The 27,802-nt window shown below is 42.5% G+C and overlaps 1 protein-coding gene across 5 annotated transcripts in view; it reads right to left on the reverse strand.

Annotated features, from left to right (window-relative positions):
• Window positions 1-159: 159 nt before the first annotated feature.
• ASAP2 (ArfGAP with SH3 domain, ankyrin repeat and PH domain 2) overlaps window positions 160-27,802 on the reverse strand; it is a 92,054-nt gene continuing 64,411 nt past the window's right edge. For 2 of the 5 annotated variants that reach the window (XM_083431561.1, XM_083431563.1), the window contains exons 13-29: window positions 27,247-27,295; window positions 26,401-26,567; window positions 25,145-25,278; window positions 23,493-23,587; window positions 22,512-22,568; window positions 20,052-20,241; window positions 18,094-18,179; window positions 17,790-17,905; window positions 16,462-16,529; window positions 15,992-16,105; window positions 13,848-14,100; window positions 9,542-9,703; window positions 8,403-8,565; window positions 7,611-7,663; window positions 7,008-7,108; window positions 4,932-5,054; window positions 160-3,770 (exon numbers count right to left, since the gene is read on the reverse strand). In XM_083431561.1, the coding sequence (XP_083287687.1) occupies window positions 3,696-3,770; window positions 4,932-5,054; window positions 7,008-7,108; window positions 7,611-7,663; window positions 8,403-8,565; window positions 9,542-9,703; window positions 13,848-14,100; window positions 15,992-16,105; window positions 16,462-16,529; window positions 17,790-17,905; window positions 18,094-18,179; window positions 20,052-20,241; window positions 22,512-22,568; window positions 23,493-23,587; window positions 25,145-25,278; window positions 26,401-26,567; window positions 27,247-27,295 (2,006 nt within the window). In that variant the 3' untranslated portion in view covers window positions 160-3,695. The remainder of the gene's footprint in view (window positions 3,771-4,931; window positions 5,055-7,007; window positions 7,109-7,610; window positions 7,664-8,402; window positions 8,566-9,541; window positions 9,704-13,847; window positions 14,101-15,991; window positions 16,106-16,461; window positions 16,530-17,789; window positions 17,906-18,093; window positions 18,180-20,051; window positions 20,242-22,511; window positions 22,569-23,492; window positions 23,588-25,144; window positions 25,279-26,400; window positions 26,568-27,246; window positions 27,296-27,802) is intronic. The other 3 variants (XM_083431564.1, XM_083431562.1, XM_083431565.1) reach the window with 3 other exon arrangements.

The following is a 27,802-nucleotide window of genomic DNA, read 5'->3' on the forward strand; positions in this document are numbered from 1 at the left end:
TCCAAAATAAGAGAGAACTCACGTTTAAGGCAGGAGTTTGTCAGCAGTCTTCCGATTTGTCTTTAATACATCAAGGCTGAATAGCGGTAATCACTCAGTTTATTCTAGTGTGGCTCATCTATAAGTGCTTTCACATTTAATTAATAAAAAAAGTCAAGGTGAGGCTTCAAAGCTGTTTATTTTTCCAGTCAAGTGACTGGCTTAACGTAAGTGAAATTAATCATGCTCCAATTATAAATCACTGCATCCAGACACTAAAAATAAGAATTGATTTAGGTTATACAATATATACAGTTGCTCTGCAACTAAACAATCAAAACCATCACGTTGAAAATTATACATCTCAAGTAGCATTCTGAACTGCATTTTAGGTATCTTATACTCCTTTTTTAAACATTTAAACAAAAATAATCTTACATGCTCACTAACAGTTTGTTGAACACCATCATCCCCTGTTGTCAGCTGTGAAAGAAGACCTGAACATTTTAGCATCTGTCATTCCTAAAAATCCAAAATGTCTCCTATTTAATTGGGTGAAATAGTGCCACGGAAACAAAAAAGAACTCTTGAAACAGTCTTACGTTACAAGCCTAGTGTCTGCACACTGTAGTGTGAAAAAATACTCTTACTCAAAATCTTTTAGTGGCCACTATTTAAGATTTTTCCAAAACAGCTGAAAGCTCACACACTATGGCTGGGCTCTAAACATCTAAGGCCTTAGGAATATTCATGTCAGAGTTGAAAATCCCCTGGGTTTCACAAGATGTTTGCCAGAAGGCGCTACTTTCATCTGGGTGCACACAGCTATTTTGTGCATTTCCTTGGATTCTGGCCAATGTGAAATTTAAGGGCCACATAAGCTTCCAAAGCATATGGTATTAACTAAGATTCTGTGTCAAAAAATACTGTACATAAGTGAATTGTGCAAAATAATGTGCCAATTTATTTGCTAGTTTACTAGGAATACAAACATAACCAATAGTGTCAGTAGCCAAACTGAATTCATCAGCAGCCAGATAAACTTGTAGTGGCAAAGTATTTTGTTTCCTAATATACATATATATTTAGTGGGAACTTTGAATATGCAGACTTAGCTTTAAAACTTGCAATAAAAGCATCTTGAAGCATTCCAGTTTGTCCACATATGCAATGCAACAGCTTGTACGAAAGTGAGTTTTAATATAAGCCCACTGGTTTGCATCCCAGATCTGACAAGTTGCTTCAAATGTACCACTTTAGCAAGGCAGTTTGAGATACATCATCCCATCCCAAATATAAATATACCAATTGGCCTGTCCCCCCCATCTGTTTCAACCTATGCTAGCCAATATGTACATAATTTCTGTGTCAGAAATTCAAAGTTCTCTTGATAAATCTAGAGATACAATAGTCACAAAACTTGTGATGAAAGCCAATGTGACCTGGACGTTGATATTCTAATCCTATGCTACCAGTGCACAGTTTCGGTAGCATATGCAAAGTAAAAACCGTTAACAATTATCACAATATACAAACATTAAAAGGACATTTTTGTAATATTCTGCAATAGTCTACCAATTTGGAATTATGAAATCTATTCACAATTATTAACAGTGTTAACTACCATGTTCAGGAACAGAAGTACACAGTGTGCACCTGCAAAGAAATAAGGAATTGCTTGCAAGACAGAAGTGTGTACCTTAATACAGAGGGTGTTGGATGAATACCCTACTACATTGTCCTATGACAATAGTCTTAGGTGTGAACATAGCCACCGTGGTTGTTGTTTTTTAAATAAAAATAATTCTAGACAACACATTTTTTGTGTGTGTTCGAATAAAAGAACTGCAACAAAAATTTCAGCAAATGTGTAATCCACATTTATTTACCAATAATATTGTCTTGGGTTTTGTTACCTCAGCGATTACTTAAGAATAGAATAAAATATACATTAAATGTATATTTTGTATACAAAAGTATGACCTCGTATTCCTCATATTTACAAATTTGAGGTAAACAGGTTCGGGGTTTAAAGTAAATATCTACATCCAATTATTAAAATATCTCTTTAATGGGCCTTTCTAGACAAACGTTTTCACATGATCTAAGTATGGAAATACTTGTTCCTTTTGGGTAAGTGCGAGCATGTTGCATTTCGAACAGCTTGAAAAACAACATTTCCTTCTAGAGTTTATGCCCACAGATCACAGGAGGCAGCCTGTTACCCTTTCCCTTGAAGCCAATTCACTAACATGGGAAAATGGTAGAAACTGGATATATGGCAGGTTCTGTTTCTGCTTGTGTTATTTCATGATAGTTCCCTGGAAAGAAGGGAACCCCGCCATCCCCTTGGACTCAGGGGCTTTCCCCAGCTGGCCTAACAAGTCAGGGGAAAGAGACTTTGCAATAGCTTTTCCCTTGAGGGGATAAACAGAGCTGTAGCATGTACTTCTGCATGGAACCGCGTCCTCTTATTGAGTCTTCCTTATCATAGATATAGGAGAAGTAGGCAGGGACACACAAGCATACTCTTCTTTCCTGGCTGCATAAATTGATTATTCTTTTCCCATCCTTTTATCTATGGGACAGGATATTAGATCCTATTAGCACCTACATTAGGTGTTTGGGCCCCATTAGTGCTGTCACAGGAAAATGCACTGGGGCTTATTGAGAAATATTTGCTAGGGTTTGGTTGTTAGATCTGAATCGCTTTAATCGTTGCTCGGGCAACAGATTTTGGTCCCTGGTTGGACTCCAGCTTTGCAAAACCTTTTAAAGCATTCTGCCCAGCTAAGGGTTGTTGGCGGGTATATAATTATCGCTCATATGGAGTGCCTACAGCAAATCCCAATGCAATCAAAATCAATGAGGCTTCAGTAGGAGAATTATTGTGCTGGAAGAAAGAGCCCAGTCCTTTGAGGATGATGCTTATGTCTCGCCTGAAAACATAAGCCACCAAGCACCAGAGACAAGCAATCTGAAAACCTCTGTCTTCTGCCCTTTGTTATTGCTTAGTGCTCTTTTAGGGCTTCTATGTACTTTTGCAATGTAGTCAAGTACTCCACCCTCAAGTCTGCCAAGCTCTTCAACAGCCAATCAATGGATGTGGACAAGGAAGCTGTGATAGGTAGATTTTCTAGCCTCATGTTTTGGTAGTGTACTGAGTAAAAAGTGGAAGTAACTGCCACTCTTAAAACTGAGTTTTCACTGCAGCTACATTGTCCTGAGACAGGTCTCAAAGACACTGAGTGCAAACAAAGATCAGATATGCATTAGAGGCACCTGAAATTGGCACTGAAATGTAATATATTAGTGCAGTCAGGCCATTAATCTCTCTGCTAGTCTGCCCACTTTTAAAATTCTGAACCCTGTGGTGTGCATCAGAAATTCCCTTATTTGCTGAAGAGAGAAACTCTGGTGCATAGGTTAGTGAGAAAGTCTAAAAGGGAGATTTGAAATCAGTTTCACATATTTTTTTGGCGTTAATGTTTGTTTGTTTTTTATGGTCTTCCAGAATTCACAATGAAAGTAGTTCAAGTGGATCTGCCTACTACAAAGTAAATCTTCCTTGGACGATTCAAAAACCTTAAGTTGCCACAACAAAGAGTCCACAGTGGTGTGACATTCATGAAGTATCCTGGTGAAGCATCTAATTCCGGGCAGAGAGCTCCAGTGATACCTGGAAATGCAGAGTCTCTCCACCTGCAACGAGCAGTTTAATCAACAATAAAGTGCACAAATGATACAGGGAAAGCTCCTTTGTGGTTGGGATCTCCATCAATATGCCCAATCTGGAAAAGACAGAACATTTTTAAGAATTAAAAGGGTGAAGCTTGTCTCTATCCAATTAGGGGTCACTGAAAGTTGCCCTCCACTGTACTAGTTGCAACCATGTGCAATTGTCCCCCCAAACAAACAAGTCTTTAGTAATAAAGGAAAAAAGCTATATAGTTGAACGCCTTGGGAGTCAAACGTTTTGGCTCCCGAATGATCAAAAACCGGAAATGAGTGTTCTAGTTTTCGAACGTTCTTTCGGAAGCCTAATGTCTGATGGGGCTTCCGATTGGCTGCAGGAGCTTCCAGCAGCCAATCAGAAGCCACGCTTTGGATGTCAAACGATTCAGAAGTCGAATGGACTTCCGGAACGGATTCTGTTCGACTTCCGAGGTACAACTGTAGTTTCTTTATTATTAATCAATAAAAACCAGACAATGCTGCTTTTATGTGCAAACTAGTTATTCAGAGGATAGGCTGAAACAAAATAAAGAATAGACGGTAAGAAAACATGCAATCTTTCATTTAAAAACAAAGGTTTATTATTATTTCCTTCAAATTTTCACCAAAAGGATGCAAATTCAAAGTTCGATTATTTTCAGTGGAATGATATTTCCTAAGAACTACTGGTCTTGACTGTAATAAACTGATTGATTGATCTTCCTTAAGAGGCCCAAGTGGCATATGACACAAGACAATAATAAGGGGAAGACATATATATTTATTCTCTGTTTTGAAGTTCGCTTAGTTTCAAAAAAAATTGACACAGGGAGCAAGGAGCTCCTATTTGAGAAAAAACAAACCTTTAATATGCAAAACTAGTTGTGCAATTCTTTGGATCCTGGCTTAAGAGGAAGGGACTGTATACATTATAGATAACAAACTGGGTTTTCTGAAACAGCGGTGTTTTGCAATATTCTTTTTTAACCATATGTGTTTCTGCAGAAAGGATGAGTTTCAAAAATCTGTATGCTTCAAATTCAACTGAAATAACGCTGCTCCTCAATATTGCTTTCAGTGGATACCTCTGAAAATAACTGACTAGTACTTCAGTCAGGGATTCAGTTCTGCTGATTGTTAAGAGAGAAGTTCCCACCAACGTACGTACGTGTGTGTGTGTGTACACACATGACACACACACTATAGCCCTTGGCATGATTAAGCTAATAAATACTTACCCACCACTCCTGATCTTCCTCACCATCAACTATAATGATATCGCCCTCCGAAAATGTAAGCTCATCTGGATTATCAGCGACGCAGTTATAAATGGCTTTTACTCTCTTGGGCTTTGTTTTTGACTGCAATACAGAGAAGAGCAACGTGTTGGAAACATAAGCCAAGTAAAACAGAAAATACCATTAGCTGCAGTGAGAGGATAGCAGTTCACCACTTTTCGTCTACAAGAAGCTCAGGTAGCAGAAAATAGGAAGTCAGATAATTGATCCATTTAGCTTAGTACACTGACAGACAGCAGTTCTCCAGGGTTTCAGACTGAGGTGTCTCCTGGCCCTACCTGGAGATTGTACCTATCACCTGCTGCATGCAAAGCATGTCTGAACAGCAACCTGCCCCCCTACAAAAATTTCCGTACAAATATGCACACATGTTTAAAATCATCCCAATATATGTGTCTGATCTAAAATACTTATCATGCTTTGCTATTCACAAATTACAAAGGGGCTCCCTTGTGCGCCACCACTTAATTAATACATGCAGCAAAATAACCTGCGAAGCTGCACTCGGTGCTTTTGACTTTCAGAACAATTAATCTGGAGGTCCCGCTTTGGGTTTTAATACACATTAAGAGCATCCAGCAAGGGCATGCTATCGCAAACAGGCATTTCATTACATGTACAAACAGCTCCCTGAACATCGATGCACAGCGGAGCAGACATGTAGGACCTTTCCAACAAGGCATCGTGCGCTCTCAATTCATTTGGCGCTCGATCTTTTCAAAGCAGTGACAAGATGTTAAGGCCAAGACTCGTTACATTAACCCCTGAGATGCCAGCAGATTAAATTGTTTGGGAAATAAGAATGACACAAGGAAGCTAGCACGAGGCATCTGGGAGAACATCCACCTTCTAGAATATTCTTTAATGGCGCCATTCAATCTTCTTGAAATAATGCAACCCCCATGGAATAATAACCAGAAATTCATGGAATTTTCAGCCCGCAGTATTTGTTTTATTACCTACCATATTTATGTCCAGATAAATTTTCTGGTCAGCTTACAATGGCAATAAAAAATTAACTCACATTAATTTTGTGATCTGGCAAATGCCTCTGCCAGCAGGAGGAGGAGGAGGGAGGTGATTTTCGCAAATTCCCCTGGAGCCAATTTTTTAAGGGGCAGTGGATCCTGCAAGGGACAGCAGGAATTCGCAAAAAAAAAACACCTGCCTCTCCTTTTATTCCACTGGTTACTGGATCAAAAGCTCTCCTGGGAGCACAAGGCAGCCTTCCCCAACCTGGTACCTTCCAGAAGTTTGGGACTCCAAATCTTCATCATCCCTTAGTATTGGCCACACTGGTAGCCAGGGCTAATGGAAGTTGCAGTCCAAAATATCTGGAGGGCAACTGTTTGAAGACGGCTGGTACCAAGAGCACCAGCTGGATTCTACCTTCTAATGTGGCTTGTTTCCATGGTAAATTTAGAAACCTTAGCAAAAGGCGGAATGGGTTACTTAGCCTGCAATCTCATATACACACTTGTTATTCTGAAGTCAATGGCGCTTAAGTATGAGTAGACATGCACAGGATCGTACTGCTCGTAGGTTATTTAGCGGACTTGGTTTAAAGCTGAATTCATCTGGCTAATGTCCTTTAGCTGAGGCCTGTACTAAAGCTTCAGCTAAGATGATTTACCAAGATCTTTTTAGCTAAAGCTCTTTAGCTCATTCTATATTCTCCCCCCCCCCCGCCCCATTCTCTCTTTCACACATACGCAAACAAATATTATGGATTGACCTTTGTAGTTAGGAATCAAATGAAACTAGGTTACCTGAAAGGGCCCAGTGTACAAGGGACGCCTAAGTGAACCGTATTTGCAGCTCACCCAACAAAAGTTGTTGCTTGTTTACAGCTACGCCACACAAACTCGTTTCTAAGAAGGACTATAAAAGGACCCGTGTAATCTGAAGAAGTTGCTCACCCCTTTTGGAACCGTCAGATTCCACACAGTGCCTTTATTCCCAACGTGAAGAGCTGCCAAACACAAAAGAGATTGACCTAGATTCTTGACGACTTACTATTTGAGACTTCCTTGGCATTGGAGCTGGAGGTTGGATGTTTGCAGAAGGGACAACTTGGGATCCAGAAATCTCGGATGCAGACGAAGATGAAGACTCTCCTGTTATTAAAAATAAAGCAAATATTTTCAGTTAAAAGTGGCTCTTAGAAAGCTCTGTTTTTAGATAACAGACTGTGCTACTTCTCTCTAATGTACCAAGCCATTGTTTGTGGTTTCCCAAAAACGATCACTTTTTGCACTAAGTCCCATCAGCTGTAGGTCAGTTGTGTCAGAACCAAGGGTACAATCTACACAAACAGAAGGTGCCAGGTTCAATCCCAGGTATCTCCAGGTAAAGGACTGGCAATGTCCCCTGTCTGATATCCTGGACAGCTGCTGCCGATCAGTGTAGACAGCACTGACCTAGATGGACCAATGGTCTGACTCAGTATTAAACAGCTTCCTATATTCTCAAACAAATTTTAAAAAAGAAAATACAGCAAAGTCATTGTGGTTAGGTTTTATTACCTCCCAAATAAACCTCTCAACAGGGCCAACAGTTGCTACTAAAGCAGCTAAATTAAAATTAGGATATAATAATAATAATAATAATAATAATCACCAGAAGATTGCTGCAGAGATCCAGGTCCTTTACTCTTGGCCGACCTGTCAGCCCTGTTCAGGACAAAACCAAACATGACTGCTCGCCATCACGTCTGCAATTTGCTGTGTCTAATTTACTTTTTGAAACAATAATCAGAATGGGATTCAGTTAATGAGTCCCGTGCAAGGACTTCTACTTGTGCAACAGGGCTTGCACACACATACACACCCTGCACGCCCCACCCCCCACAATGAATTGTGAAGAGGATCTGAAGAACACCCAGAAGAGTGCAGAGCGGGCAGGGAGGAGAGGGACAATAATTCTATCTGGCAAACTGAAATTCTTGCCCTTGCCCTGACAGCACGATCAGCAATTGCTATGTTGCTTCAGGTTATCAAAGTAGCACTCTTAAATGGCATCCGGGTCACGTGGCCAGCATGACAAGCTGCATCTGGCGAGCCAGAGCTGCACACGGAACGCCGTTTACCTTCCCGCTAGTAAGCGGTCCCTATTTATCTACTTGCACCCAGGGGTGCTTTCGAACTGCTAGGTTGGCAGGCGCTGGGACTGAGCGACGGGAGCGCACCCCGCCGCGGGGATTTGAACCGCCGACCTGACGATCGGCAAGTCCTAGGCGCTGAGGTTTTACCCACAGCGCCACCCGCATCCCTCCTCTATTAAATAAGGAAGCGCAAATGACATTTCTGTACAAGTGCAACGAAACATGGACTGCCATAACCAGGCAACAAGGTGAGCGCACTATCTTTCAGCAACCTGCAGATCTTTTAGGAAGAAAAGGCGACACATTACCCAGAAGCAGGCTTTTTCTGAGAAATTCTACTTGGAGGCTGGGGAGGAAGCGGCGGCGGAGTAGGCTTGGACTGTGGCACCACTGGCTGTTTTGACTGCTGGCTCAAAGCTTCAAGAACACTGGCTGTCTTCGCAACGGGAGGTGGTGCTGAAGAGAGTATATCTATATATATAAAAATGAATGTGCAATACGATGATGGTGAATGCTGGAATGTTCGATACAATTCCTACAAACAATATTATTGCTACCTAACTTTGTAATTTCTAAAGTGTAAGCCAGTCCTTCAAAAACTAAGGCTCAAGACACAATGAAGCTGCAATCCTATACACGTTTCTGGGAGTAAGCCCCACACTGAACTGAACAGTGCTTATTTCTGCCTGGACACATGCTGTATTGTATTGTGAGAGCCTGGACAAACTGGGTTAGTTTTAACTATGGTTTAATTAAATGAGCAAACTTATGAAGTTGGTTTGATTCATTAAACCACAGTTAAGACCTAACCACAGTTTGCCTGGGCTCAGATCGTCAAACTGTGGTTAGTCAAAAACCGAAGCAAAAGCTTCTACTTTTCTTCTCCCACAAGATGGGAGAGTGCAGAAGTTTGAGGCTCACTGGCTTAATGATAAACTAGAGTTTATAATTATGTCTGAACATAAACAATGCAGTGGGAGGCTCTGGCTAACTCATAGATTAAAACTGGAGCCAACAGTAGCCTACCTGCTATGAGGTACTTGTACTGGCAGTGAGGCTAATCTTCATGAGAGGTGGTTTAACATGAGTAGGTAATTTTAAGTCACACTTTTAGTCGTGCATCTGTAATATGCCTTCAGAAGTAACCATTAATAGAGGAACAAGGAACGTTAAAACCACAATCTTTTCATCTTTTTAAAGAAACTTCCTAAAAGTTCAGGGAACAACCTGAATTCCTTGCAAAACTAATCTGAAATATCCATTCCTCAACAGTGTGTCGCAGGAAGTCTTAACAAACAGCATGTTGAAAAAGCCAGATGGAAAAGCAGCAGGCTCAAAACTACATCCACCAGTGAGGAAGAAACATGAGTTGTGGAATGGGAAGTTGAGGCCAACCGTGATTAGATGCAGCAAAAACAAAGGAAGCAGTGGAAAAGGGCAAACATACTTGTAGATGTTACACGCAATGGCGGAACAGGGGGATGGACAGTTGGTGGATCGGATGAAGACCTTTGCCTGCTTATGCTTTCCATTCCTAAAGAATTTGTCTTCCACAGTGTGTTCGATGAAGGAGTTGTCTGAACAGCACTGCCAAGAAATGAAGACTGAACTAAAAAGAAAGGAAAACACTGTATCATTATCATAATCACTGCTGGCTGAGAAGCGATGAGAAAACAGCACCTTTTTCTCAAGTGGACTGACTGGCTGTGAGCCAGAGGCACACGTACTTCTGCACAAGGACTGGGTCATTTCTAAGGACTTGTTCACACCTGAGTGTTTCATCACTTGGTGACTAGGCTATCACAGGATAAGCACGAGTGAATGAGCTGAAATGGACCAATCATCAGACAGAAGGCTTTTGCATCATCTCAGAACAATACTTTTCAATGGGGCGCACATCAATTGATGCATAAAGCGCCCTCCCCCCCCCATTGCAGCTGCTTGGCTCCTGCCATACAAGGCTAAGCCTATTAAGATTTTACTAAAAAAAAATAGTACAATTGGGAAGGAGAAACTAATTAGGTGTGGATGTTGTTGTGGACATCACTTTGCACAAAACAGGAAATGTGGTGCTCCCAAAATTCAGCAGCAGGAGTTGGTAAAATAGGCTGGTGGTAAGAAACAGGCTTGTCTCCTCTTATCCCAGACAATGGGCTAATAATTTCCTGATGCAGTGGGGCAAGATAAGGCTGTGGTGGCTATTCTACCTGTTAGCTTCCACTTCCTGTCATCTGCCCTTCTCTTTTGCCTGTGGTAGCAAGCGGCGTTCCAGGTATGCCACACAGCAGTTGAGGCAAGGGGCATGTTGGCAGGGGAAGCAAAATGGGCAGAGACGGTCACTGCTATTTCTGTCCAGGAGGTCTTTATCCACAGAAGGTTTAACAACGTGTGTGTGTGTGTGGAATCCTAATAAAGCATATAAAGGTAAAGGGACCCCTGACCATTAGGTCCAGTCGTGGATGACTCTGGGGTTGCAGCGCTCATCTCGCTTTATTGGCCGAGGGAGCTGGCGTACAGCTTCCGGGCCATGTGACCAGCATGACTAAGCCGCTTCTGGCGAACCAGAGCAGCGCACGGAAACGCCGTTTACCTTCCCGCCGGAGCGGTACCTATTTATCTACTTGCACTTTGACTTGCTTTCGAACTGCTAGGTTGGCAGGAGCAGGGACTGAGCAACGGGAGCTCACCCCGTCGCGGGGATTCGAACCGCAGACTTCTGACTGGCAAGCCCAAGAGGCTCAGTGGTTTATTCCACAGCACCACCTGCGTCCCACAATAAAGCATATGGCAAGACATAAATCTCTTTGAACAGTAATAAATCGTAGTTTGCAGATGAACAGTGGCAGATTTTTTGTTGTTTTTTTTAAAGCAATTGTAATAGGAAAGAAGATTGCAAAGTTTTTGTTAGTTGATGAAGAAGCAAGGCCTGCAGCCACACTTGCCGAAAGGAAGCGTTTAGCCAGACAGCACATTATTTATGAAAGCCACCAGGGCCTTATTTGGGTACAACCGACCACACCACTCTTAACTGTGTGCAGGGAGACAGTGGGGTCACCTCACCCCCTCCTGGCTGCTTCATCCCACAACAGAGCCCCCCAAGCTGCCCACAAATTGGGGGCATGTCTACAGCGGAGCTGCCTGACAAACATGTGCAGGCCGTCACCCTGCACCCTGAACACTCAGGGCCCATTCAGCTCAGCCTACTCACATTCAGCTGCCCCATAGCATAAATGCTATGCATGTGGACAGCTTTAGGGGCGGGATGGGGGGATGGGATGCACACATGGCAAATGTACCTGGCTCCACTCTTGCAACTCAGACAGTCATATAATCCTGAATACGTCAATAGGACTTCAGGAGAATAAAAACAATAATCTGTTTGCGACACGTGCTGTGTGACTCCATCTTTTTAAGCCATTCAACCCGAACAAAGGAATATTTAATACATATTTTTGTCCCCAATAACTATAGGACCATGAATCGTAAGTGCCCTCTCTTGCAGGACCTATGATGCCAAGACCAACAGGCGAAGGAGTGGGAGGGAATATACTAATCATGGATTTAAAGCGTGTCTACACACCTGTGTGTTCTTAGACACCAATTTCAATCACAGCTGTCGTCTGTGAAAGGAAATTCAGCTCTGGCAGTGTTTCTTATAGGACTCCTATCTTCATCTCTAGATAGGCACAGCAATCCTATACTGACAATGGGACAGGAACGGAGATATACCACCACCATTACACTGACAGAATGGCTGCCCTATGCAATGCATGTTCTCGCTGGATTGGTAATGATTGCCCTAGTAGCAATCATTCATGAGACTATGCTGCTGCTGACACCCACACAAAGAGAGCCAACGAACATATGATGATCAGGACACGCCCCTGTGCCCCAAACTGCACAAAACATGCAAGGCCATGCCCTAGCCCATAAATTCCAGAGGCACAGCTAGCAATAACACTGCTATAGCTAAACCCCAAGCAACCCTTAAGACAGAGGGCTGTATCCAACACTACAGCTCCACTGGTGCAATCAACTTTCATGAGCACAAGAAGAGTTACTGCTTTCTCTCCTGTCCCCTCCACCCTCACAATCATCACAGGAGGGTTGGGGGAACCTGGACCTGATCTGGGATGGGGTGGTGTGGTGGACATGGAGGTCCCATTGCACCGACAAAACACATCCACACATGGCACAGCACTGGATGAATCCCCTTCAGCACCCCTCACAGCCACGAATTTGGAGAAAACTGCACAAAGGGGGAAGCAGACAGTTGGGAGTCCATAGAGCATATACACTCCTCTTGGGACAAGGGTTCAAGTCCCACACAGGGAAAATCTCCCCAGCCAAGCAGGGAACCAGAGCATGCCACTAGGGCAGCTGCAGACACACACCGGAAGCAGAAGTCACCAGGACTAGTTGGGAAGCAGGAAAGCCACCCTGCAACCACCACACAGCAGTTCCCTGACTACTTAGCTGCTGCAGGAAACAGGAAACAGACACATCACGGGGCAATCACCAGGAACAAGCCCTAGTTGGGTGTAACAGCTCAGGTTTTACATGCTGAAAGTCCCTAGTTTCAATCCAGGGTATAACTCCACACTAAGAAATGATAAATGGTTCTATCCTCAGCACGCCATGAGCCAATCAGGAGGAGAAACAAATGGGCCAAAAGAATTGTAGAAGAACTGGGAGGGACCTCGAGAGTCATCTAGTCCAACCTCCTGCCTGAGCAAACTTGCCGTTCTGGTGTCTACCCACTCCCGTGGGGCAACCCACGTGACCTTCTCCCCAGCACCAATAGGACAGCTGTGCCAGGAGTTTCCCAGCAGGCTTGTGGGGTGCACTGCCTAGGTACCCCCTAACTGTTGGGAGTGGAGTTCAGTGCTGGGTGTTTGTGCCTGGAATGAGGTACTTGCAAAGGTGGAGAAGTGTTAACAATGGGCTCAAATTCCCACGAGTGTCAAGAGGGCAAGCAGTCTTCCGCCGAGCGCTTGCGTTGCACACAAAGTGCCCTGGTGCTCTGCGTCTGCTCACCAGAGTTCTATAGGGGCCCCGTTCCACGTGACCCATCAGCTCAGTGACGGCAGCCCCGTTTATAAACTGGCGGCGGTGTGCTGTGATTGGACCATACCCTACGGCACAGAAACTATGCTCTGTCATAGCAGCATGAGTGAGCTAATCGTCTGCAAAGTGGCAGCCATTTTTACTCCCACCTCCATTTTAATTTGAAGTCAAGAAGGGCATCTCCTGTTGGTGCAAGGCTGTGCTTTTGACAGGGGCGTGGATCAAAGCAATCGAGGGTATCGTTGCAAATGTGCTGCCCACAACTCGGCCTCATTCCAGTCATTCTGCCAGTATATCCGAGGTACTCCACCAGCATCTTTTATCGCAGTAGCAGCATATCTGGCACAGTGGGACTTTCTGCTAAAGCTGCTACTCAGCTGGTGTAACTTTAGCATAGGATTGCACCCTGAGACATTGTGTCCCCGAGAACCAGTCATTTGATTATGGGATTCTTTTCCTTCCTTTTTCCTCCCACCTCTGCACTGTGAATGTCCAAAATAGAAAGTGCAGATTCATCCCAATTTGAAAGAAAAGGAGGAAGAGGAGGAGGGACACTCCGCCCTCCCATCGCGCAGCAATTTATAGTTTCAATATACCTACCTGGAGAAAACAACCGTCAAGCTAAAATCTCCAAGAGAGAGAGAAAGAAAACTCTTGAACTCCACCTCCTGCAAAGTGTTAGTTACCTTTCCCAATATTCCTGGGGGGCAAAGGAGGTGCGCTTGTGACTGGCGCTGCGGGCTGCGAAGGAGGTGGGCTGCTACTGAGTATGGCTCCATAGGTCTCGTTCTGCAAGAGGCTCGGCATAAACCCTCTTTGCTTGTCCTTGGCTATATTGGCAGCATCTCTAGCCAAAGATGCCACGTTAGGCTGAAGCTGGCTCGATCCTAGCTGATAGAAACTCACAGGCCTGTCCTCTCTTCGGTTAGGGCTTGGTTGCTTAAAAATGAAGGAAGAATACAAGAGAGAGTCATGTGGGCAAGTGTTTCAAGACGGGATATAAAAAAATGCAACGCACACTAGGGAGCTAATATCCGTTTTGCTTTAACTGAGGCTGAAATCCTAAGCACACTTACAGTTGCCCTGGGCTAGTTCAGGAGGAAGGGCAGGATATACAATAGGTAAAGGGACCCCTGACCATTAGGTCCAGTGGTGGCCGACTCTGGGGTTGCGGCGCTCATCTCGCTTTATTGGCCAAGGGAGCTGGCGTACAGCTTCCAGGTCATGTGGCCAGCATGACTAAGCCGCTTCTGGCAAACCAGAGCAACGCACGGAAACGCCGTTTACCTTCCCGCCGGAGCGGTACCTATTTGTCTACTTGCACTTTGATGTGCTTTCGAACTGCTAGGTTGGAAGGAGCAGGGACCGAGATACAGGAGCTCACCCCGTCGCAGGGATTCAAACCGCCGACCTTCTGATCGGCAAGTCCTATGCTCTGTGGTTTAACCCACAGCGCCACCCGCATCCCTTTGTTCTAACAGTAATTGATTATCCTTTTGGAGGTTTAACCCACATCGCCACCCACGTCCCAACAGGATATACAATAAAACAGAGTAAAAATAAGTAACACTCGGGTGCATGTGGTTAGCTTGTGGCGTCTCCAGTTGTGGGATTCCAGTTCCCATCAGGCCCAGCAAGCACAGCCATTGGTCAAGGATGATGGGAGTTGTAGTCCAGTGTTACTGAGTAAACACACACAGGTCCATACTGTTAAGGCCATGTGTACTCATTGTGCTTAAATTAACAGGCATTTCTAACAACAAAATGACACTGTTCAAAATTTCCATTGAATATACATTTAAAACTAGAATCGAAGAAAACATTCATTTTAAAAAAACAACCACCTCCCATTGACTAATAAAAGCAAAACCATCTCTCTCTCTCTCTCTCTCTCTCTGGAGCAAATGGACATGTTTTAAATTAATCACTTGCCATTTTTGACCCTTAGCATGCTGACTTTGGTAAGAACTTTGTTAACTTTCTACTTGGTTTTGTTGTTGAAGGTATATTTCAGAGAGGCATGTGTCCCTGTTAACTTCTGACTAAATCAAGGCAAATGGCTGGTGACTTTCTAACGTTTCCCGATAAAAAGATCAGAGGAGCTGACCTCCATTTTTCTTCCCTACGAAGCCAATTCTAGCCCAACTCAAAGGCAAATAAGCACACATGCAGCGGCCACATTCAGCCATGACATCAAGCACAGAAAAGACATTAGTTGTGTCATTAATAGCCCTTAATCTTCTTTTCAAGAGTCCCTGGGGCCTGAAAGCCTATTAATAGTGATTGAGTAGCAAAATGCTTCCTAATTCTCACCTTCACCATTGAGTTGGAGAGCAGCAGAGTTGAGGTTGAACAAAATGGCTGAGCGAAAACCTTGAAAGGCAGGCACAGGGTTTTGCAGTTCCCAAATATCACTTCTTACTTAAAAGGGGAACCTTCTGTTATGTTCCCAGGTAGAAGTTGCAGCATGTACAGGTGGGGATAGGAACATCCCCTGCCTGACAACCTGGAGAGATGCAGCCAATCACTGTAGACCATACTGAACTAGATGGACCCATCGTCTGACCAGGTAAGGTGGCTTCCCATGTCCCTATTCGTTCTATAATCTCTTCCTTCTAAGCAGCCCTTACATCCATCATATAATTCTATCTTCATCAGGAACACAATGGTAAATGAATTTCGTTTATATATTGCCTTAAGTTAAGCTGACTTCATATTCTCAGTAATATTTGTTTACAAAGAACACAGTGATGATAATATTACTTTTGTTCCAGGCAGGAACATTTCCATATTTTTTTAACGTTGGGTTTCTGATCTTCTAAATGCATACCTGTAAATTTCCATCCACATCATCATCACTTTCATCCAGGTCTTCATGAAGTAATCGCCACTCGTATTCTACATGAACATGAGAATTAAGTCTTCCAGCCAGAGCTTGGGTGAGCTAAGGTACCAAGAATGAGACACCATTCAGCACAGTCAGCTACTATAAACAGCCCTTTGGATGAAGGGCAGAATATAAATTTAATTAATTAATGACGTAAATTCCCTTTCTTTCACATTTTGTGAGATCTTGATTCATTTCTTTCTTTCTTTAGAAAAAGCGACAATTTAAGCACTCAATGGATGCAAGGCACATGTCTGTTGTTTTCAGGTATCTTAAGAGGTCAACTCAAACAAATATTTATTTACAAGTTTTCCACCATTCTTGACTACCACAGAAACCTCATGGCAAGCTGCTAAATAATCCAGAAACAGTTCAGTTTCGGAGAACACACAGAAGAAACAAATAAATCTTACCAGCTCTTCACAGCGCGTGTGTTTTAAGCGTTTAGCTATATCGAGCGGCGTCTCTCCAGCTTCATTGGCTAAAAAGCAATGGGAAGAAAACGTCACATTCTTTCTTGTCTGCAATCTTATGTTGCTAAAAATGAATGTGAATTCTGAATCTGAAGTCAGAACTTGGGAGTTGGGGGGGGGGCGAGTGTGCATTTTTAGGAACCGCTCGTTCCAACAGGAGACAGAAAAATGCTTAACTCCCCAATAGTATAAAATGTGCTGCCTCAGCTTAGCGGAAACATTTTGCTCATAGTAAATATTCCATCATATTACCCAGTTGGATTCTGTGTCATTGGGTTAATACAGTATTTGTTATGGCAGGTTGAGAGGAGCTCCCTACCAGGACAGACTTTGCTTGTGTGCTCAAGACATGGATTCCATAAAACATATTTTGTTGCACTGTGCAAAATATGAGCAAGCCAGGGCTGAACTGATACTACCCTTGCTGGTACTTTCCCGGGAAAATCAGAGGCTCACTATGTCAGGTTCCTATTGGAAGACCGGACAAATGCTAGAACATTAGCAGTGGCAAAGTTTTTATTGGTGGTTGCAAGAACCAATGATCCCTATATTCTGAACAAAATGCTTGTTTAACCTGGAGGTAGGCTGTATGAATTGTGTACTGCTTTGTAACGATTTGCTGGGTCTCTGGACCATAATAAAGATTATTGTTGTTGTTGTATTTGTTATAAACATTTAGAAAACATTTCCATAAGCTGCTGCGAGCTTATGGAATAGAGTGGGACACGAATTAAAACAAGTATGTACATAAATAACAAAGAACGATGCCTTGCAGGCACTATGAAAACTCCACAAAAGCAGTGGTAACATAGTAAGCAAACATTTGACTTAACATACAAATTTCCACACGGTCTCAGTAATCTTCATTTCAAGTACAGTGGTACCTTGGCTCTCGAACTTAAGCCGTTCCAGGAGTCCATTTGACACCCGAAACCGTTCAAAAACAAAGGTGTGGCTTCTGATCAGCTGCAGGAGCTTCCTGCACTCATGCGGAAGCCGTGTCGGACGTTCAGCTTCCGAAAAACATTTGCAAACTGGAACACTTACTTCCGTGTTTGCAGCGTTCAGGAGCCGATTTGTTCGACAACTAAGCCATTTGAGAACCAAGGTACCACTGTATTGCCTTCTAAAGAGCTCTACGTTAAACATGTAAAGAAACTGGCCAAAGTCACTGCAAGCGTCCATGTGCCCCTATCACCAATTGTCTGTGTGTGGCAGGGTTGCGGGATTGATTTAAAGAATAGAGGAGTCACTCTTTACCCTTTTACCTATTTCGATGGAGGCCTTCCCTCTCAGGAGCAGCTTGAGGCACTCAACATTATCTGTCAAGCAACAATAATGAAGAGCAGTGCTACCTTTGCCTGTCTGCTTGTCCAGGTTGCCACTATGCAGAAGCAAAAGGGTAAAAGTTTAGTTCATACGCACAGAGAGTAGTCTAACTCTCAAAAAACTTGCTTTCATGCTATCAACAAATATTACAGCAGGCTTGTTTTCGCTTTCAAACTAAAACCTTGCCTTTCTTAATTCAAATATGAAAATGAAAAGTGTTTAAATAACGTTAGAATCGCTCACCTGTTTTGCACCAAGAAGTCAACTATGTGGAGTGAGGTCCGATCAACAGATCTCACAGCGAGATGAAGGGCAGTTTCGTCTTGTTCCTGAAATCATATGGTGTGTTTTGACCAATAGCAAGCAAAGAAGGGGTGGGTTTTTTTGGGAGATACCTCCCTATTTTTTGTTACATTATGCTAAACAAAAATTTAAAAAACTTTACTATAGCTGGCTTTGGTCATCACTATCAAAATATGGCTTTGATTTAAGACAATTCATCCCTAAGTGATGATAATGTTAATTGTTCCAGGTCATCTAATGGTAGATTATAATGGTAGATTATAATAACCATAACAATAATATTTATACCCCTGCTCATCTGCCTGGGTTGCCCCAGCCACTCTTGAAATAAACCCATCTCAAGAAACCAAAGGAACATATAGGAAAATGTACATGCATAGGACATTTAGAGAAGATAACATGTACAGCAAAGCTTCCCAAACTTTTCATGTTGGTGACACACTTTTTAGACATGCATCATGTTGTGGCAGAGTAATTCAGTTTTACTAGCGAAGTGGAGGTTAAGCTAACCCCTTTCCAGCCCTGGGAGGAGCACGGGGTGTATGTGTTCGTGCAACACACCTACATGCTGCAGCCGACACACTAATGCGTTGCAACACACAGTTTGGAAAGCTTTGATGTACAGTATAGGTATTTATAAACCGATGCTACAAGCCTCCAAACTCGGGACTGTTTGAGTGCTTTGTGCTAAACAAGAAGATGGACAGGGCAGGCATGTCAAAGCACAGAGAACTGGTGGGATCTGGCTATCCCTTGATACAAATAACACAAAAAGCTCAAAGCTTAAGAGTTGGGATGGTGCTGTTCTTTATTGTCAAAGAAGGCATATAGGGTCCAGCAAGTAAGTTAATTAGAAAAACAGCGAGCTGAATTATTTTATGCTAATTTATCAGCCAACTCATTAGTTTTACAGAACTAATTGAACAGTATTAAAATGTATAGAAGCAACTATCATAGTACTTCTAAGGATTAAACCACTCTGGGGATTTAGCACTTGGCTAATAATGGTTATTTAATTTTCGACTGGTACTAGGCTAGTAGAATGTTAAGCCATGCTTCATTAATAATGGCTAAACAGGATTTGTAATTGTACTATCAAGGATGGATCAATAGCACGTGGAAACTCAGCCACATAGCAGTAGCTGTGCGTGAATATTCTGTGTGCTCGCTTGCCAAAGAGAAGAAGAATGAGGGTGGAGAGTGGAAGAAAAAAGCAGGTTTAGCAGGAGGCCCAAGTTCAAAAAAATTGAGAAACAGAGATGCAGAAGTTACACTCAGCCCATAAAACTGCATTTTCAATATAATAGACCTGAGATGTATCCAAACTTAGCCGTGTTTTGAACAGATCATGATTAATGCATGGCCCATTGATTTCAACAGGTCTACTTTAAGCATGGCCATCCGTGCTCTAATGCGGTCTGTGCACAAGCAGAATGGATTTCTCTTGCGCAATGGGATTTCACATTCTTCTCTTCCTCCCTACATGCCCTGAAAATCTGCTCTGGAGTATTGGGAAGCCCTCCAGATCAGCTGAGAGGGGGAGGGGTGCACAATGGAGAGGAGGCAAAGACCCCTTATGTAAACCGAAATCTGCTCATGGGATGTTGGATTTCTCTCTATGTCTGGATCCATCCCCCTTTGTTTGGATTTTTGTATGCTCCCACCCATATCCAGTGGAAGATGCAAAATCTTTTCACATTTATGTTTTAGATTTTCTATTCTTACTAGAAACAGATGGATGAGCCACTTTGATAGATGCCGTTTTTCTGACTTCTTTTGCAAACAGTCATCCTTTTAACATTTCAAGTGAGTGACTGCAAATTAGCTACGATCTCATTTCCACAAAAGCAGCACATAACATGTTAACATGTTGATAACAGAGGAAATTCTACACTTACATGCCCATTTGCGAGTGGAATTTTCTCTGTGAGATCCACATTCTCAGCATAGACTTGAACCAATCCAAAAATGTCTCTGGTTCTGACCGCCTCACAGAGGCTCTGCAGTTTAGCCACGTTGTCTGAGTGTTTCTTCCTTGCATATTTTCTTTCAATATATTTGGCATTGATATAATCTTTCCTTGCATTCCTGAAATGAGGTGTGATTTTATTTTATGCAAACTTGAAATGAGACTCGCTTCACAAACAATATTACGCAGGCTGCAATTCTTCAAATTGCAAAAAAAGGCTGATGGGAATGGTTTGGGTTTCACTTTCAATGGCTTCGTTTGCCTATTACAGTAAAAGGTTTACTAAGAATGCACCAATCTCATCCACTTTGTTTCTCTTCCCTGGCCCATAGGAGAAACAAACCACAATCCCTGTCTTAGCATAGCATCAGAACTACTGATCATAGTTTATTTTGATCCAAACAAACCATGAAGCCAGAAACAAACCTTGGTTGCAGATCATGGTTCGCTTGGAGCAAATAAAACAATAGTCCCCGGTTTGGACATAATGCAAGGCCAGGGATCATGATTTGGTTTTCCCATGTGCTAACAGGGAAGAAGAAAGCAGGCAAAATCGGTGTGTTCACAGTAAACCGCTAACTATGGCTAACCACGACATGCAAACAGGGCCACTATGATCACTTCCCTCCTTCTCTGTAACATATGTGAAAGTTTTGTAGTTATGACTGTTTACTTGTACAAACAGCAAACTGATTGATTGGGGTGAATGAATAAACTCTACTCGCTGCCATAAAAATCTGTTTTCTTTAGGTCTTTTTCAGGAAATGCATAAAATTACTTTGCAAATTGAATTAAAACTAATTGCAGGGTCATTCGATGGATGTGGTCTTCCAACAATTCAAGGGAAACCCCCTGCACTGAACTTAAAAGTCAGACTGTTCTGTTACCATTTTACATTATTTATCTTGAGGTCAGTTGCTTAAGTTTGCTGTCATGTGTGATTTAACATGGAATCTGTTACAGATTACAGAGGATAACCGGATCTCGTATGTTCCATTCAAACACCAGCTTTTTAGGCTTTAGTCTGCCTTTGTCTAAAAAACTGGAAAATCTGCAAGGTAATTTTAAGGCCCAACTTTTCTTCTTTGCTATCATCGGAGGCAGGGAGAAGTGTGTACCTATCAATTCTTCCTTTCTTGTTGCGCTACTTGATCTTTTCAAGCTGTTCACTAGGTTACTTTTAATATAAATGAGGAACAGTGTGGTGTAATGTTGGACGAGGACCTGGGAAGCCAGAGTACAAATCCCAACTCAGCCATGAAGTTCACTGGGTGATCTTGGGCCAAGTCACAGTCTCTCAGGCTAACCTATCTCACAGGGTTGTTCTGAGGATACAAGCATGCCTGCCCCCTTTAAGCTCCTTAGGGGAGAGTTGTGAGATAATTTTTAAAAAAATTAAATAAATTATTTGCTACTACAGTGGTACCTCGGAAGTCGAACGGAATCTGTTCCAGAAGTCCGTCCGACTTCCAAAACATTTGGAACCCAAAGTGCGGCTTCCAATTGGAAGCTCCTGCAGCCAATCAGAAGGCGCGGAAGCCCCGTCGGATGTTCAGGTTCCAAAGAATGCTCACAATCCCTCTCACTTCCGGGTTTGCAGTGTTCAGGAGCCAAAACGTTCGACTCACAAAGAGTTCGGGATCCAAGGTATGACTGTACGCTGAAATTTTATTCAGGATGCACCTCAGCAGACCACCTTTCCCTGCCATTTCTTAACAAGCACAGAAACGTAAGAGTTACCTCTTACGTTTATAAAAATGTTACCAAACTGGATAGGAAAAAAAGATGTTTGAGCCAGAGAGTTCTTGTGAAACGCCACTTGCAGGACGATCCTACAAAAATAAAGGGATGTGCGATTTTTTGCTGATTCCTCCTGTCTCCTGAAAAGCTGCTCCAGAGGGCTGGGGAAGTAGGGCAAATCAAGGAAAAACCCGTCTACCTTCCCCTCTGCCCTGCTTCTTCTAAGTCCCTTTTGTGCACAGAAGCAGCTCTTATGTTTGTGGAAGGGAAATAACTATCAACTTTATTTATTTGTTGATACAATTCTGATCTGTTTTCAGTCCCCTGTTATTTTAGCTTTTTGAAAGTTTTACATTGTTATTCATTCTTCTGACTGATAATTTTACAGTTTTAGCTTTTTCGTAAATGGCTTTGGATTCTTTTTTTTACAATCGTGCGGCGTATAAATTTCATGAAATAAACAAAATAGGCATTTGTGTTCCAGCAGAAAGCCATCCCTGAAGTTTATGCTCACACTGTTAATGCTGCTGAAGTTCCCTAACGAGCAACTTGCTTAATTTATTGGGCTATGCCCAAATTTCTTTCCCCTCCAATTGCTCCTTTAAATGAAGCGAAGGAATTTTATGAGAAGGCTTTGAGAGTCACTTACATCTGTGTGAGAATGTGATCTGTACACATGTGGAGGTTGACGTTTTCAATTTGATTCCTAAAAATAGCAATTTAAGCTTATTTTAGTCATTAAACAAGGGTTATATATTGTGCATGACTTCAATGATTATAGTTGACTTTAAGAGTATGGTTGCCAGATGTCCATTTACCAAAGCGTGGCATCATCATAAAACATAGCTGTTTACACACAAGGAGATCTTAAGCTTTAATTTGCTGTCTGTTTTAAACCAGAATTAGTTGTTCCAAGAGAGTCGTGATTTATTTATTTATTTAAAAAAAATAATTTAGCCTTGACACATCAATTGGTGGGATCCTTTTGCTAATTGAGGGTTGCTGTATTTCAAGAAGTAAAAATCCAGACACAAAAAGTTGAGTTTTTTGGGGAAATTTCAAAAATCCAGACATTTGGCCAAAACTGACCCCCAGAAGCTAAGTCCGGCATTGGAATCCCAGGCAATCCAGACGTATGGCAACCCTAACCAATTAATGGGATCCTCTTTCCAGTCAAAGAGTTTATGAACTCAGTACTTTCTTGTTCTCCAATACTCTCCTTTTTCTGAGACTATTCACTTTTTCCATCCTCTCTCTGGCAAACAGGAGCTGTTAATGGAACTATTGCTAATGAACATTCACATATATCCTCTCAGCAATCCTTAGAACAGTCCTATAAGTTCATATTGCTGCAGCCCTGCTTAAGTTTCATGCTGATTGTTGCCTATTTAGAAAGTGCTGACTCTTGTGGGCTTTTCTGTTTCTATAAACTGGTCAACGGCTGCAATAAATTCACCCAAATTGCAAGTGTGTGGGGTGGGTGGGCTTGGAGGCAGATAGAGCAGTGACTTGCTTTAGGTCAACTCGCAAGTTCATAGTGAGGGCAGTATTTGAACAAGGGACTGTCCAACTCACATTCTTAATCACTACACTGTAAAAGCTTTCCATACTTTCAATGTTTCATACTTACATATCACTGCTTGGGTTGGGTTTGACCATTTCATCTGCTGGCAAACAAAATTCCATAATTTCGTTAAATCCCGCGTTCCCAATATTTTTGGCAAGCTACAAAGGGAAATATAAACACACCGGGCAAAGATTAACATAATCACGTCAAGCAACTGATTTCAGTAGCAACCCATTTTCTTGATTTTCCAGTGGAGAAAGAACTTAAGGTTAAAAAGTTAAATCTTAGAGAATTCTGGGGGTTGTATCCAAAGAGTAGACCCATTGAAATTAATTTCCACAACAAATTTAAGAACATTACTTTCAATAGGTCTATGTTCTGAGTAGAACGTAGTTGGATACAGCACTGAATTTGTAGTTCCCTTGCCTGCCCAGATGGGTCCTTTTAACACATGAAACCAACAAGCTTTATTAAACAAAGCTCCAATAGGATGACCGCAGTTCCTATAGAAACAATTTAGTCCTGATATACATATATATTTAATTGCAATAAAGGAGAGAATTTCTTCCAAAAAATTTAAAAGAGATTCTATTGTTGGATGATCTCCAATAGTAGCCATACTTAGACTTTGAATATGACTTACGTAGCTGTATACCACTTATAGATTTACAGTAACATTGTACACACACAGACTCAATTTGCATATTGTGGTAAGCTGTTAAGTGCTGATCTGAGGTGTTTCGTTCCTCCTAACTGCTGTGCAGAGGATATAAATGACATCGTTTAGTGTTACAACCAACCAGATATCATGGTTTGTTTTCTCCAAACAGACTTATCAACTGCGGTTTTTTTGAGGACACAATTGTGGTTTCGTTGGGGAAAAACACAGTCTTTGTGTTATGACAATTATAAGGTCTAAGATGTAAAATAAATTTACCAGGCAAACACATATATAAATATATAAACCACATGTCTGAAACAGTACAGGAAAAAAGTCCTGAAACTATTTTGTCTCTCCCAAATTGACCTCAAATATTTCTCTGCAAGGACAAAGGAAATGGGAAAACCTCCCCATTGTCTCTTTGCTCACAAATCCTGTCTCAAGGGCCTATCTGTGTATGAATAGGGTGAGTCTGTGACCTGGATTCAGGAACTGAGTATTTACAATCACAAAGGAATGGCCAGACTGCCCAAGTAATGCAATCAGTGATCATTATCAGGTGCCCTGACAGACAGGTTTTCTGCTGTATACCGCCTCTTCTGTGATGTACATATGATGTATTGGGGGGTGGCCTTAAGCTTACAAGGTGGCAATTTCAAAAAGTCTATATATAAGGGCTTGCACACCATTGTTCTGGGTTCCTCCTCCCTCGTGCAGGCTTACTAGCTGCTTTGCTTCTCAATATTCTCTGGTTGGCCTCTGTTATTTTCTCCTACCGATAGAGAACCTACAAAAGGACTCTATATAGGCTCTTGGGTACCCCATAAGGGAAAAGGAGCAGGTTGTTTTTTTTCTTATAACACTTTGATTCAGACATAACACTCTCCCAGGAATCACGGCTTGTTTCTCCCCGGTGCAAACAGAGAGGAGTAAAATGGGTACGGTCTGTTTATATGTGGTCAACCATTAACTGTGCGTTACCATAATGTGCAAATACTGCCACCAGCTACACACCAACTCAGCTTTCGAATGACAGAAACATTTTTTACTTTACCAGCAACTCAGATGTTCCCAGCACATCTAACGTGAGCGACTGCATTCTGGAATAGTGGACGCCAAGTTCCCGATGGATTCCTGAACACTCAATGCAAGTTAAAATGCCCAGGTTTGTTGAAAGCCATGTAGGATCTGAAAATGATAGAACAGAGGGGGAAAAGAACATAAGCCGCACAGGGTAATGAAATAACAGAATCCCTTCATGGGACATAAAACCAGCAACCAGATTTTGCATCCATACAAAGCAAAAAAAATAAATGTATAAAGCACATGATTAGTTGAAGTTCGTTTTCACTGTATGGTTTTATGTATTATTGTAAACTGATATTTTTTCCAAGAAACAGTGGTATATAAGTATTTTCATAGACAGATAAATAAACCACAACTGCTGACTTTAACGGATGGGGCAAGGTTCTGGGACAATGTAGTGGAAGTGAGTTGTGGCGGAGGAGGAGAGTACACCTCTGAATGGGCCTCTCCTGGGATTATCTGTAGGACTCCGCTACACAGACAATTGCAAAACTGAAAATGGAAAAAGCAGCATCCGTAATAGTGTGAAAGCATTAAGGCATTTAAGTTGTTCTAACAGTAATCGATTATCCTTTTGGAGGGGAGTTGGGAGATATGTTTCTGCTTTTTATGTAAGGCAAAGGTAAAGGGACCCCTGACCATTAGGTCCAGTCATGACCGACTCTGGGGTTGCGGCGCTCATCTCACTTTATTGGCTGAGGGAGCCGGCGTACAGCTTCCGGGTCATGTGGCCAGCATGACTAAGCCGCTTCTGGCGAACCAGAGCAGCGCACGGAAACGCCGTTTACCTTCCCGCTGGAGCAGTACCTATTTATCTACTTGCACTTTGACGTGCTTTCGAACTGCTAGGTTGACAGGAGCAGGGACCGAGCAACGGGAGCTCACCCCGTCGCGGGGATTCGAACCGCCGACCTTCTGATCGGCAAGTTCTAGGCTCTGTGGTTTAACCCACAGCGCCACCCGCATCCCTTTGTTCTAACAGTAATCGTAACAGTAAGTAATCGTAACAGTAAGTTGTTCTAACAGTAATCGATTATCCTTTTGGAGGAGAGTTGGTAGCTAGGTTTCTGCTTTTTATGTAGGATTGTCTTAAATTGCATTAAGTGTTCCATATGTTTATGATTTGTTATTAGCTGTTTTGAGCAACTAGGAAAAAGAGGTGTTAAGAGAGGGACCCAAAACTTTACATGGGAAATAGCACATCGTCACTTTTTAAAAAGTCACCTTGTGCCCCACAGTCACAGCACGTGTCATTCCCAGGCATCCTCTGTACATCAGAGATGATTTCCTTTGTCAGTTCTTGGACAATGTTGTTTTCTCCTGTGTTGTCATCGCCTTTGAATGCATTATTTAAAGCTTCTTCTTTACTGTTCTGTAGCACCGATATCCAGCTTGAAAAACAAAACAAATCCCATTTCTCCGTTCAACTGGTAAAAATGCACTACTGTCCTCCAGAGAAAAAAGTTTAAAGGAAGGCAGACAAGGCTTACAAGGCTGAGCTTAGCTCTCGCTTACAGTCACAGGGAGGAGGCAAACGAGAGTTGACTCAAAACTTCAGGGCTGGCTACATGACACGACAGTTGCAGAGGAGGCTAAAAGAAAAACTCCCACTGGAGTTTAAGGGCTGTGATAGGTGTGTGGTTTTTAATGCTAAGGAAAGGAATTCTGGCTAGGGTTGAAAATCTCCATAATTGGAAATTTGGTGGCGCTACTGGAAGGCATTTGTTTCCTAAACGTTAAAATTCCATAGTTCCACATTTATTTGCATTGCTGCCTGTAGATCCAGGGTAGCCAATATGGTACCAGTCAGATGTTGCTGGACCAGCAAAGCCAAGGGTCAGGGATGATGAGAATAGTAATCCAATGACATCTGGATGGGGCCACATTGACTATCCCTGCTGTAGATGAACAGAAAGTTTAGTCTTCCTAGCCTGTCTAAATAATGGCTAGAATTAAGGATTATCTTTCTCCGCAGTAGAGAAGCAATTGTTTTATCTACTGTAGACACCACTATCATGAGCAAGCGAAACAGCAAAGAAAACAACAAAAACCACTATTAATGCAACTTACATTTGGCAGTCCTGTTCATCCTCTGCTTGGAAATGATACGTTCGGTCATCTACAGGAAGATAAAAAGTTTCTAGTGTCGACTCCCAAAAATGTTTGAATAGTTCATCTCATCATAACAGTCATGACCATTTCCTAAACTCATGTATCAGATACTGGTGGCTGTTAAAAGGTAAAGGTAAAGGTACCCCTGCCCATACGGGCCAGTCTTGACAGACTCTAGGGTTGTGCGCTCATCTCACTCTAGAGGCCGGGAGCCAGCGCTGTCCGCAAACACTTCCGGGTCAGCAGCACACAGAAACGCCGTTTACCTTCCCGCTATGAAGCGGTACCTATTTATCTACTTGCACTTAAGGGTGCTTTTGAACTGCTAGGTAGGCAGGAGCTGGGACCGAACGACGGGAGCTCACCCCGCCGCGGGGATTCGAACCGCCGACCATACGATCGACAAGTCCTAGGCGCTGAGGTTTTACCCACAGCGCCACCCGTGTCCCTACTGGTGGTTGCTACTGGAGTTAAATTAACTGGGCAATACATTGCCCGGGGTTAAAATCACCCA

Source organism: Podarcis tiliguerta, assembly GCF_965153285.1.
Source record: "Podarcis tiliguerta genome assembly, chromosome: 3".
In the NCBI taxonomy this organism is placed as follows: Eukaryota; Metazoa; Chordata; class Lepidosauria; order Squamata; family Lacertidae; genus Podarcis; species Podarcis tiliguerta.